The sequence below is a fragment of the Wyeomyia smithii genome, chromosome 3 (genome assembly GCF_029784165.1).
Source record: "Wyeomyia smithii strain HCP4-BCI-WySm-NY-G18 chromosome 3, ASM2978416v1, whole genome shotgun sequence".
Taxonomy (NCBI): domain Eukaryota; kingdom Metazoa; phylum Arthropoda; class Insecta; order Diptera; family Culicidae; genus Wyeomyia; species Wyeomyia smithii.
In genome coordinates, this window is record NC_073696.1 from 44,532,398 (window position 1) to 44,546,496 (window position 14,099).

General features: G+C 36.5%; 1 protein-coding gene across 4 annotated transcripts in view; it reads left to right on the forward strand.

The window, feature by feature from the left end:
* LOC129726610 (receptor-type tyrosine-protein phosphatase-like N) overlaps positions 1-7,272 on the forward strand; it is a 56,227-nt gene extending 48,955 nt beyond the window's left edge. For 3 of the 4 annotated variants that reach the window (XM_055683521.1, XM_055683523.1, XM_055683522.1), the window contains exons 7-11: positions 1,980-2,224; positions 2,291-2,546; positions 2,611-2,887; positions 2,952-3,370; positions 3,434-7,272. In XM_055683521.1, coding sequence (XP_055539496.1) covers positions 1,980-2,224; positions 2,291-2,546; positions 2,611-2,887; positions 2,952-3,370; positions 3,434-3,755 — 1,519 coding nt within the window. In that variant the 3' untranslated portion in view covers positions 3,756-7,272. The remainder of the gene's footprint in view (positions 1-1,979; positions 2,225-2,290; positions 2,547-2,610; positions 2,888-2,951; positions 3,371-3,433) is intronic. The other variant, XM_055683524.1, reaches the window with a different exon arrangement.
* Positions 7,273-14,099: the final 6,827 nt, after the last annotated feature.

Consider the following 14,099-nt stretch of genomic DNA (forward strand, 5'->3'; position numbering starts at 1 on the left):
GAAACAAAAAAAAATTATTTATATTTGCCCTAAACGGAAACATCAATATATCAAAAGGGCCAATTTTTAAAATAGAATTAGTGAAGAGTCTATCTGTACAATATATAGACAATGTTTTTTCGTCAAAATTGGCGTATTTTTGATTAAAGTTACCGAAGAAAACTTTGTTTTTAAATTTTAATTGAAAAATAGAGCGAAAAGGCTTAGAATTAGTTGGTTTATAATTATTTATGCAAATAAAACCAAGTTAGTTTGTTTTTATTTCGTTGATTTTAGGACCACCCTAATTTTCATTCGAACATAAATAGAGGACTATGTATAAGAAACAACTTTTTACAAAAACTATGGCTTTAAATCGCAAACCAAAATCGCAACGAAAAGCTTATGTCCGCCTAAATTGCCTTACTGTACCACTGTGCAATGAGTTTAGTTACCTTTTTCACCACAAGAGGGGGTGTTCCCTGTCTGTCTTCACGGAAATATATGGGAAATTAGAGAGTGAACTATATTGTTATTTTAAGATATTTGCTCTTATATAGGCTAAATAGCATGTTTTCAATTGCAAGGTATATGATTCTGTCGACCGTGCTTGGGAAGCAATCATATAACGACCAATCAGAGGTCGGATTTTTCGTTTTGACAAGACTTGACTATTTTCAATAGTACAATAGTGTGAATAATAAAATTACAATTATCTTCTTTTGGGAAGAATCTTAGAAAATTTACCAAACTATTGCTGCAAGAACGAAGGGAATCCATAGAATACTTACCGATTTACTAGCATTTGAAATTGGACATATTTTTCACTTTTTCGGTTTTAGATTTTTATTTCACATCCCTATGTAACCGAACTTCCTGAGAGAATGTATGTGGTAACGCTGCTGATCTTTAGTCACCTCTGGTTGTTCCGAAAACCATGAAAGGACATTGAATTATTCGAGCACGATAACATCTATTGTATCCAAATTTACTTACATTCAATAATATCGCGATGTCTTTGGAAAATTATCACCAGTGATAGAAAATCATGAATCCAAACGAACATGAGATTGCATTCAGATATTTGCTAAGTAAATAGCTCTCTGAGTATAATTAATGTTTGAGTGGGATTGACGCTCAGCCCTTCCTTTAAGTATCACTGGAAAATGGTGCTCAGAGCCGTTTGCTTATGACTAGAATTGCATCACATTTTTCCCAAACAGTGAGCTTGCGATAGCTTGTTAAAAAGAACGTCTACCACTAGTGACCATAGCAGGGGGGAAAGAACTTCACCCTGAGTACACCGCATTGCTTGGATCTAGCTCATTGTAGTATTGTCGACTCCTTTGTTTTATAGAGCCGTGTCAATAGATGCTAGGGTGTGTTATCGAAAGCTTCTCCAATATTAACACTCTAGCACAGTGCCGCCTTTAGACGGTCTTCAGTTACAACTCTAAAAAGCTTCAATCAATACTTGAAAAATGTTTATAAAGATTCATAGTGATTTTTACGAAGTTCGTCTGAAAATTAATTTGGGCACTAGATGGTTAAGAAAAGCAGAAACCGCTGTCTCTTCATATCTTAGTGACTTATCGATCTTCGTTACTAAGCCATGCAGAGCGGTTTCAGTAGGTTTACCCTGTTGATATGCATATTGATGTTTATGCAAGGTCCTTCAGAACCTCGCTTCGGATATAGTTATCAGTGATTTTTTTTTTTTAAAGAGGCTTTGCCTAATTTGGCATTCACCTCTGCTCAGTGATTTACTCCATCAACTTCAAAAGATTTGACGTCAGATTTATCAGTCTGAAAGCTTTGGGTAATATTCTGTCTTTTTCGCCAGGCTTTGGTATAAACACCACCACTACCTCGGTTTGGAGGTCAATGTCGAACCAGGAAAGAGGAAAAATATTATAATCATTCTCAATATCAAGGCTGCCCCAAAATAAAGCTGGAATCCACATATTAAAAATAATATAATCTCATCCATCTACCAACAGGGTCGACCGCCACGAGGTTTCCTTCCGAGTGGAATCGAACCCGGACAAGAAAACAGCGACAGATGTAGCGAAGCAAATCAACGACAGCCGCTTCAAGAACAATTTGTCCCGTCGCCTCGGAGTCCTAGTCATACAAGCCGGCGTCGGCGACAAAACCAAAGAAATGGACGCTGTGACTACGGAGAGGTTGAAGCGCGTCGAGGAAGGTCCGGACGTAACACATGTGATGGCCTTCATGTTTGCAGGTGAGTTCACCCGTGCCCCCTTTTGCTAGAACAATCGGTAAAGTGCTGCCGTTGAATTTGTTTCAGGAGCTGGTGCCGCAGCCATCATAGTAATTGTAATTACTTTATTTCTAATCAAGAAGCATGACAAAAAGAAGGATAAGCTGGGTGGTTTACAAGCGGGACTTTCCGGTGCAGACAGCTGCAGCAAAGACTATCAGGATCTGTGCCGAGCGAGGATGGCAGGGAAAGCTGGTACTAACGACTCACCCGGTGGACGAATAACTTCACTAGCGAAGGAAACCGAGAGGCCGCCTTCTTCCAGATCAAGCACCTCCTCCTGGTTAGTTGATGATGGTTATTTCTATGGGTCAGATCTAGAGGGATATTTTTTTTTAAATTTACAGGAGCGAAGAGCCCGCCCTAACTAACATGGATATCTCGACGGGTCATATGGTTTTGTCGTATATGGAAGATCATCTACGAAACAAAGGTCGACTGCAGCGGGAATGGGAAGCACTCTGCCGCTATGAGGCGGAACCTAGTGCCAGGGATGCAGCATTGCAGACGCAATGTGCTTCTTTGAACCGTCCTGGAGCGCCATTACCGTTCGATCATTCGCGTGTGGTTTTGAACCATTTGGCGAATGCGGAGGGAATGGATTATATCAACGCTTCAACGATCGTAAGTCGTTTGATAATTTTCGATAGCAATAGGTATTCAAATGACCTAGTTTTTTCTTTCTCAGACGGATCACGATCCACGAGCCCCGGCCTACGTAGCCGCCCAGGGACCGATGCAGTCGACGTTGGCTCACTTCTGGCAAATGGTGTGGGAGCAGGGTGCTGTTGTTCTGGTTGCACTCTGTCGGCTACAGGAGAACGGTGAATCGGCCTGTGCTAGATATTGGCCCGAAGAAGGTGCCGAAGTGTATCACATATACGAGGTACACCTGGTTAGCGAGCATATCTGGTGCGATGATTATTTGGTTCGATCGTTCTATTTGAAAAACCTTCGAACGGGAGAAACCCGCACCGTTACCCAATTCCACTTCCTCTCGTGGCCTCAGTCTGGTGTACCGACTTCGGCGAAAGCCTTGTTGGACTTCCGGCGAAAGGTGAACAAATCGTACCGAGGACGGTCGTGTCCGATTGTTGTACATAGCAGGTAAGACTCGGTGCAAGTGGTATGAAACAGGTTTCCAGATTAACATTTAATTCACACTTGTAGCAACGGATCTGGCCGAACTGGGGCGTACATTTTGTTGGACCTTGTGTTGGGTCGTATGAACAAGGGCGCCCGAGAGATTGACATTGCTGCAACACTGGAACATCTGAGGGATCAGCGGGCAGGTTTGGTAGCCACCCGGCAGCAGTTCGAATTCGTGCTGATGGCCGTTGCCGAAGAAGTGCACGCCATACTGAAGGCGTTACCACAAAACTCGAACACCAGCGGCGAAAAACGACCAAGTGACCCGGAAAAGGAATCGGCACAGGGCAAAGAAACGCAGGACACAGAGACCAAAGGCAAGGAAAAAGTAACGGAAAAGTAAAGGATTACGCTATTGATTCTTTAGTTGTTCATGTTGTTTAAAATGTTCGATGAGTTTGTTTTGTGTTTGTTATATACTCTTTAACATGAGGTTCGGTTTTTGTCCCCCAAGAACTCGTTGCTCAATATAAAATGCTACCAGTGAAGTTCTACACCTAGAATCATGAGAAGTTTATCAATATTATGAATCTAACAGTTTGGTATCAAATTTCACAATTAGGTAAACATTATTTCAATAACTTATTATATCAGTTTAGTTGAAGAAACCCGAAACACACGATACTGGAAAAACCAATGCAAACGTCTTAGGGAATTTTGAATGACACAAGCAAAATCAAATTATAACAAATAATTGTTATTTATCCTTGAAACATAATTAATATCTGTCAATTTTTCTGACTAGTAATAGATCAAATTGACAACATCCTAGAATCAAGCCACGGGGGCAAATTTTGTCCCCTTCAAGCTGGGGCAAAATGTGCCCTCCTGAGAAGCAAGGTATTTTCAAGCATCTATTGGGAAACATTTTCTAACTATAAAACAGACGAATAATCAAGAAACAGCTGCAAATCGGACGAATTCGTCTGCCGTGGCCCACAATCGCCGCCAGCCAGCGGAATAATACGGTGCAACGCAACCGCAAGGACAAGATCGGACAGATTGAAGAGCAAGTTACCACCTAGAAGAAGCACGCGGGCAGACGATCTTTGTTAAATCTTGAAACAAATAAGATATCATCATTTGATTGTTTCTATAAACTGATGGTATAAGTAAGTGCAGAAACATTACCGTAACATTTAACCAACCAAGTTCACATATGTACCTCTGAGAAAAAACTTTTTCAAGACAAAGATAAATTTTAAAAGCCGTTAGAAATGAAAATAATCGAATTAAAAAGTATATATTGAAACAGAATGTTGAGGCTAAGTATCAGTATCAGATGGACAGATCACATGCAACCGAAACATCATCACACATACACATACACAGACCTGATTATCGATATCAGAATGCAGTAATGACAAATGCCGCTATTTGGCGATACACTCGAGAGACAACTATTGGTGCAGCTATTAGGTAGGTTCCTAGAGATATCTAACAGACATAACAGGGGGATTGAGAATAATAGAAAGGAACATGGGATTCGCGGGTTAAGAGTTGAAAATATATATTTTTTGATTCCTTGTTGGATTTGAAAACGCACGGAAAAAAGTAGACTACATGCCGAATCTTATTTGAGTAACGAACCATACGATTGTTCGATGAAAACAGTAAAATAACAGTAAGTAGCTTTTAAACAGCAACACAACAAATATAGAAGAAATGGCTCTTCACGCATTTCTTTAAAGTACATATAAAAAATATATTGTATAATAATTATATACATACACATATACAAAACTAGGGTACATTTCCGCACGTCTCCAAGATGTTATTTAAAAAATAATGCACAGACATAAAATATATATTGGCTCACCCTGTTCTGTCAACGTGTCCTAAGCTATCCAGCCAGTTTAGGTTCATTGACAGGAAAATTCATACAAACTTTTTGCTATTTTCCCTTTCTGAAGGATGCACACAAATTGACCTTAGAATAGGTAAATTTCCGCCCAAAACCAAGCAACATTTGAGATCTAGTTTGTTTATTTATTTTCGGGGGCCATACCGAAAAAATACCTAAAATTTCACAATTATCAAAGCAGGCGCGAAATTTGCCTCCCTCTCTGGTCGACAAACGAATGTGAGAAAATAAAGAAAACGTAAACCAGTTGCAACGTTATCTGTTCTTAGATGAACTGTCAAACGATTTATTCCGAGACTGACGAATGTCTGTTTATGCACTTTTTTGCTACTAAACTTTTGTCCCACTGGATAACAGAAAAGCTTTTTGGCAAAACCTGTTTCTTTTACGTTCAAAAAAAACTATTTATCGTTAAATTTTCTATTTGAGAATGCAACTCTTAAGAATATATTATACTGAATGAAGGGAAAAACCTTATAAAATATATTTGATGTAACAAGTTTTAAAGAACTATTCAAAAAAATACACTGTTGTAAACATTATATTTTAGGTATTTATTCATAGCAAGTAAAAATATTCCATTAGACAAAGTCATATACATAAACCAACGGCTATATACAAAAAATAACTCTAACAGTAAACAAACTAAAACAAAATCACAAATGGGGCTTATTATTATATATTAATCATTGTTTGACTCTAGCCAAACGACGGAAACATTCTTATCACAATCAGTTGATGGTAAACTTTTGTTGTTTAGTAGTCGCACCGCCGACCGAGGAAGCAAAACGTTTTGTCTGAGACGGAAGAGCCAGCAGCTTAGCTACTTTTCCGCCTCCGATGTGAAAATTTTCCATCTATCGGAGCGAATTGTTGTGAGAAGGAACATTGAAGGTGTTGATGAATAAAGAAGTTCGAATGTCAAAAAATAATAGATCAGAGAGAAATTATAGAAGTTATGTACTCTGTGGTAAAATAAACAAAACCAAAAATATTCATATATTCTTGTGTATAAATGTCCACTATAAAGCAAACCTAAAACTTACACAAAACAAACGAAATGAAATGTATATCAGCTAATGTCAAAGAGACAATTCAATAACTGAAGAAAAGTGCTTGTAAAAAAACGAGAGGACACTTTTGGTTTGGTTTAAAACAACACAATTGGCAAATCTTGAATAAGGAATAAGAGAAATGTTTTATTTTTATAACGAATTCTATCGATTTGTTTAAATATTCCCAAATGAAAGACTCGAGCACAAGTAACAACTTGTTACGATAAATGAATTTTATTTGCCATCCGTACAAAGTTCGGTATTTATTCAATCAAATATATAGCCCTTACTAGACCGGTATTCGATCTATTCAGCACGAAATATTAACAAACCAGAGAGGCATCACAAAGAATAAATCAATCACAATATCAAAATCCGTTTTCACCAAAAATATTGTCAGACACAAAATAAAATATTTCAATTGTTTACCAACAGAGAATAAAACAAAATACTAGAATCACACACCCTTATTATATGTTGTGTAATGCTAGATATATACACAATAAAGCAGTATGAAAAAGTATGAAAATATCTAAAACTATTCTATTGGAGAAACAGGCACAGGCAGATAACGATTCACAACTGCACACTCTAACCCACTCACATACAAAAAAAATCAAGTAAACTTGAAGCATGGTTCTAAGTATACAGTGCTTTGACGTGGAACTTATGACGAGAGAATGCTGCTGACCGGCAGAAGGAGCAAAGCATTAGTGTTTACGTAATCAAAGCAAATATCCCGAAACTTATCGAATGTGTAATATGTTGTGAACTCTTTTTACCTGATAAAAAAAGAAAGAAAAAAACACAAAGAGCAGCAAAGAGATGACGAGATAAACAAAATATAGTATTTAGTGAACGATTGAAGAAAATTCTACACGGCAGGTGCAATGAATGCTGATGATGAGCAAACGGAGAAATAAAGTCCAATTATGACAGTGCGCTGGTGGGTTCTGCACGTTTTTTTAAATGGCCCCGGCAGGGTCGTCATATCACAATTCGCATTTGTTTGCGCTTCTCCTATGTGGTACATTCGTATTCGTCCCTTGAGTAATCGTATCTTCGGAACCGAAAACTGTCTTTTTGTTGCTATAATCCTATTGATTGTAACCTTTTCTTCCGGTCGAGACATAAATGTACGACGACAAGTGAAACTGGTACCTTAAGACCAGTTTGGTATAAAGTTTTCAAACGAAAAGATGTAGTACTTTTGATTCTCACAATCTTCACCAGTAAAAACCTGAATTAATCCACCTAGTGGTGCAGAAACCTTTGTTATACTAACTATTACTTTATACATATTTGGCCAGACAAATCGTATACCATCATAAGTCCAATTTCAATAAAGAATGAAATGAATTTAAAAGATAGTTTTCAGAGAGTTAACCAAAAACGATCATTGAATTAAAGCTTGACGTGGTTATTCCAAATAATATGAATTATTTTTATTATTTTTTATTTTTTTTTTATTATTTATTATTTTTTCGATCACAAACCAATTTTTAAATGCTGGCTAGAAGTAATTGAATTTTTTTTTTGAGATAATCGAACGTTGGGAAACAGTAATAGATAACAATGATGCTGATTTCACACTAGAACAGCAAACATGTATGTTAGTTTAATGCGGTTCAACTTATTCGCTTTATTTTCAGAAATCGCTGGACCTAGATTTATGAATCAGCATCAAGTTTTTTTTACGAATTGAAGCAAACTTCTACAAACCTGCTCTCGAAATATAGTTTAGAATTATACAGGAAAAAAATATAGCTATTGATGAAAGTTGTCAATTTAATTCTATCTCAAATGCATTATCTGAAAATGAAGGTTCTCCACGTTCTTTGAGAATTTTGGATTTTCAGAGTGTAGTCGAGAACATTATTCTTCTCGAAAGCCTAGGCTGTATGAAAAAATCCGATATTAAGACTTTTTAAATCTTGCTGCGATAACGAGAAGTTGAATAACATGGATACTCTGTTTGCACTTAGTCTTAAATTAGAAAGCAATATTTATATCTTACATGAGCATATTGTATCATTCAAAGAGAAAAGTGACTTTTCACCTGCCATGTAGAGTTGCTTCAACACTGTTTCCTAATCTTGCCGATAACGTTCACCAGCTACTTTATATTCCTGGTCACAAATTTAAAACATAAAATAAGTATTCAACTGAAAAATTTTCCAGCTGTTCAAAACGTAGCATTGCAAACAAAACAGCGATTTATTTGTATTTTTCTCAACGGGTGGCACTAACACATTCGTACGTAAATAGGTCTCTACATCTTTGGTGAAGCTTTTCAAAATATCTGCATCGCTAATTGTGTTACATGTGCACACTGTGGGACCAGATTTTGCTACAATGCTTGGCTCCCGAAAGCTGTAAATGTTTCTTACTCTTTGCAAATTTAGGTTCAACGTACAATTTAGTATAAATTTTATAAGAAGTGAGGACGGAAGCTTCGGAATAAAAGAAGCTAAGTAAGCATTGCAGTTTTCTCTAAAATCTGGTTCAAATTTTCAAGAAAAAGCTAAAGGGTAATTTATTTACACCAGTTAAGACGCACTACGAAGAGTGTAAAGATTATTAAAAGTTGTTTATTATTGTTGATTTCCTTTGAGAAATAAATAGCGATACGAAAAAAGAGGGATAGAGAAGAAGGAAGAGCAGTGAGAGAGAAAAATTATCCAGAAAGTAAAACATCCCATATTTTATGTTTTCTGCATCTGCAATATCTGTATCGCTAATTGTGTTACATTTGCACACTGTGGGATCAGGTTTTGCTTCAATGCTCCCCGAAAGCTGTGAAAGCTTTTTATTTTTCGCAAATCTGGGTTCAACGTACAATTGATTATATATTTTAAAGAAAGTGTGGACGGAAGCTTCGCAAGCAAGAAAAGAAGCTGAGTAAGCATTGCAATTTGCTCTGAAATTAATTTATTTACACCAGTTAAGACGCACTACGGAAAGTGTAAAAATTATGCAAAGTTGTCGATGATTGTTGCTTTCCTTTGAGAAACAAATAGCGATACGAAAAAAGAGGGATAGAGAAGAAGTAAAAGCATGGAGAGAGAGATAAATTATCCAGAAAGTAAAATATCCCATGTCTAAAATGTACTTTGGTCAAAACTCTACAGTTCAAGCAACCAATAAAAAATCGCACTCAGTATGATTTTCAAAGAGCTCCGGGGCTTTCATTTGAGCACGCGAACATCACAATCGGAATATGCGTACTGTAAAAAAGGTGTTTTTTTTGTTCGATTTTGATATACTACACATATAAACAACATATTTACAAATCTATACATACAGGCACACATTCACATACATACAGAAATTGTACAGTTCGATCTGAGTCGATTGGTATACAACACATGGCCCTCCGTGTCATTAATTTTGCCTTAAAAATTAAATGTCTTATATAAAAAATACTCTTTGATCAATATTTTAAAATCTAAGCTATTAATCAAAAATCCACTCGGTAGCATTCTGGAGGAGCACAGTAGCTTTCGTTTGCGTATAAGATCATTGAAATCGGATATTGCGTTCTGTAAGAAAGGTGCGTTAGTATTTTGCGGCACATACATACAGACAACATACATACACACACACATACACACACATACACACGAACAGACATTGCTCAGTTCGTCGAGCTGAGTCGAATGGTATATACGATTCGGCCCTCCGGATCATGGATCTATTTTGCGTTTTTCGACCGATTTTATAACCTTTGTTTAGTATAACAAAGGTAAAAAATCATAAGCACAATTGTTTGAATAAACATTTGATTAATTACATATCATGTTGATATTCTTTATCTACAATTTATCAGTGTTTTGTTTCGAAAGAAAAGTATTTTTTTATAAATGACTGATTATGCCAATTTGAATGGTGAAAATAGGTTTAATTTGCTATACATAGAGCAATTAATCGCATACGTTTTTGATGGAAACAATTTGGACTTGGGTGTAGGCGCGTTAACCGAAACTTTCTTTAACTAATTAGAGAGGTATAAATATGATACTAAAACAAGCTTATTTATGTGCACTGTCGCGTCGTGTATGATCGGAACAGCTTTTCATATGCGAGATTGCTTCACTATTCAACGAAAAACTATTGAAAATATTCATATATTTTCAAATATCAAACAACTTCTCCTGATGATGCTCAATAAGTTTCATTAGGATTTTTAAAGTGATAATATTAGTAAAAAAGTTTCAAAAAATTATCGAGCATAATTCGCCCTTACGATTGCTATCATGCCTTGTTCTCAAGCAGTGATAATGAAATATTCGAAGATTACAGTACAATTTTCAGTATAATGCTTCTATAACATTTGAAATTATGTAGAAACGCTTCTAGTGCGTAATGTTTGATTTGAATTTGGAGGTATTGGTGAAATGCAATTGACTGTTTTGCATCATGATCGGATAAGCTTACTTCTGAAACATAACCGCTTCACTGTGACATGAAAATCAATGTACAGTACCTCCACAGTTATGGATCAGCTACAGTTGTGGGTCACTTTTACGCAAATACGTCTATTCTCACGAAACTGAACAATTTTCATTAGCAGTGGTATTTTTTGTAACCTCATTTATACGATGAAAATGATTTAAAGTTGAAAATGTCCCTAAACATTATTACTCTGCTCGGTGCAATAAGTGAAGTGACCTATAGTTATAGTAATGTTACATTTTGCGGTGCACAATTGTGGGACAGTCCATATTTTGTTTTTTTTTATAACTTTTACGTGATAATGCATTAAGACTGAATAAAATAACTTATTATCAAGCTTTTACAACAATAAAATAACTTGCGTTATGTATTTTGACGATATTATAGACTAAATGATGTTGAAAAGTGACCCATAATTGTGTCTTTTGCTATGTAAGTGATATTTTTCAATTTTGCTATGTAAGTGATTTACACGCATCAACTGCAATGAAACTAATTGTTGATCGAACGTACACATCACACAGAGATAGATGGTAAAACATTCTTAGTTGATAATATTTGCGATATTATATCCATTTTTGAACATTCAAACAACACGTTGACTGACCCATAATTGAGAGGGACTGTACCTTAAAAATAATATGTGGAAAAAGTAAACGCCTGCTTGTATGCGCTCATTCGGCCATGTGCCATAAAATCGGTACCGCTGTAAAGTGACACATACTCGTGTTTATTGATATTGAGTTTTCATGAACCTGCTTAAAGAAGAATGACGTACATATTGTGGAAAATAGCGAAAACAGTAGAACCATGTTTGCTTTCTGGAGTAACTGAAGCTGTTTTTAGCCTTTCTTGCAGAACGGTATAGTAATCACTTTGAAGGTTTATATTCTAGAGCTGTCAAAAAGCGTTCTGATTTGTTTTTAGATTGGCTTGGACAAGCAAAATTCAAATTTTCTTTAATAGTAACAAAACAAATCTGATTTTTCCGATTTGTTTCAAAAAGTTTTAATGCTACCAGTGTACTCGAAGTACAATACTGGCCCAAGAAGCCAATATTTGAATCCTGCCTCTATCAATAATTAAAATCAACATCAACGCAAAGTTCAAAACTAGGTACTCGTTATAGACAATGTCTTCTTAATGCGTTTTTTTTTTTCATACAAACCAACATCATTGTTGCCTTGACCTTCTAATAAACTAAGAGCGGAGCTTGTGCAATTAATCGTCTTGTGGTTGCAGTACGTTCCTGCCAGGACAGCTGTATTTACACAGAAAATCAACAGACTGATGACCTTATTCTTTTTATTAAACTATACCGAAGCCGACCGCATCCGAATGCAAGTCAATAAGGAGTGGGTGTAAGAATCTGTTGACATGAAACCCACTTGATGGAAATCGTGTGTACCTCTGCACTTCCACGAGAAATCAGTAGGATGTTGAAGAAAGCGAACGTTTGGAGTGAGGTTTGCAGGAAGATTTTGGTAAACGATGCACTAATTTAAATGCCTCTTATACCGTATTAGCTACACTCATTATGATTGGTACCAACGACAAAGAGGACGACGACGGTAATGATGACCTTTTTAAAAATTTGACCCTCTTTGAGAACCCCCACAGAAATCCACTTCTAATGACTCACGACACAAAAAAACACTTAAAAAACACTTTAAAAAACTTAAATGTGACATTCCTTCTACAACCTTATTTCAACTTAAATTTTATATGACATGTTCCTTCATTGAAATTTCGACAACTGAGAAGGGCCCCCATAATCCTTAATCCGGCCCTGGATAGGAGTGATTTTTCTTCGCATGGAGCGGGTTGAAGAACCCCAACACTAGTTGAAGTTGAAATACTTTTACTAGTTGAAATATATTAAAAATAACAGTTTAATATATACCTCCACCAAAAAAAAACACAAAATTTTATCAAATGCAAAAATATTCACAAACCCAACATTATTTTCGTAAAGCTGCACCTGTACAACGATATTATTAATATGAAAAAACGATAAAACAGAACGCCCTTACCACAATGTAATCCATGTCAGTCTCTGAAATCGTTTAAATCGTCACCTACCACCTGGTTGAAACAAGTCCCAAAGACGGTTCCATTACCAGACATCAACTTGAGCACCGAACAATCCTGATGCCAGCTTTCCCTTCTTCGCGCTTTCAACGGATTTTTGCTCCTGCCATGCACGTCTTTGAACATACCACAAATCAGAAATATGAGTCACAGCTCACGTTCCACAAAACCAAAATGCCTCTCCGCCCCGATTAAGAAACGCACCGCGTTGCAAATGTTTTAAGATACTGCCACGGGGAGCTGCTTAGCCGCAAGGGTACAGAGTCCGCTTTGTCAAGCGGATGGTCATGGGTTCGAATCTTAGTAGAATCAGGCCATCCGATGTCAAAAAGGACTTAAGCATGGGTTTATTCTCAGGCTCCCCACCAGTTACCCTTCCTTTACGCTGAAATCTACAAATACCTTTGCGTGACTTCCTCTTAACAAAAAATAAGTCCCTCTTATCAATAAAACTGGCCAGAAGGACGCACGACGAAACTTCTCCAGGGAATTATGATTGGTGATATTTGGCAAAAGGAACGAGTAACGGTATAGTAGAACAGTAAGCGTGTAAGGAAGAGTAGCACATTACACACAAGCACTGATGAACAATAATAATAAGCATGCCACTTCTCAATAGAGGTATTGCTATTAACAGAAGTGCGGGATACAGCAGACACCCGGGCATATCTCACAATAGATCTACGATTCTGGTCGCAGTGAGAAAGTCCATACAGGAAAAAAAAAAGATACTGCCACAGTCTGGGCAAGAAAACAAAACAAAAACTATGACACGAAAACGCCTACTGAGCAGAATCATTTCAAATCGCCTGGAAATACGCGAAAATTTAATCGACCATTTTTGATTTTAATGAAACTTTGCACACGTATTTGGTTTAGCAAACTGTGCATTTTTCACAGGTGGAGAGATTTTTTACACCCATGAGTTACATTCTAAAAGGGCGTATGCCTTTTGGCATAGGTTTTATTCGAAGCATTGTAGCCCAAAAACCGTTGGTTGTATAGAAAAACTGTCTGAGAATGAGTTGTAGGGAATTAAAAATGCACCATAAAAAAAATATACACTGTACAAAAACAAATTTTTTGCCCAAAAAAATCAAAATAAACATTGAAAAAAAAAGAGTTCTCAAGAAAAGAGTTAATTGTTTTAAGTGATATAAATATATATAAGAATCAAATATTTATTTTCGAGTTTGATTATCTTAAGAACATACTTTTCTAT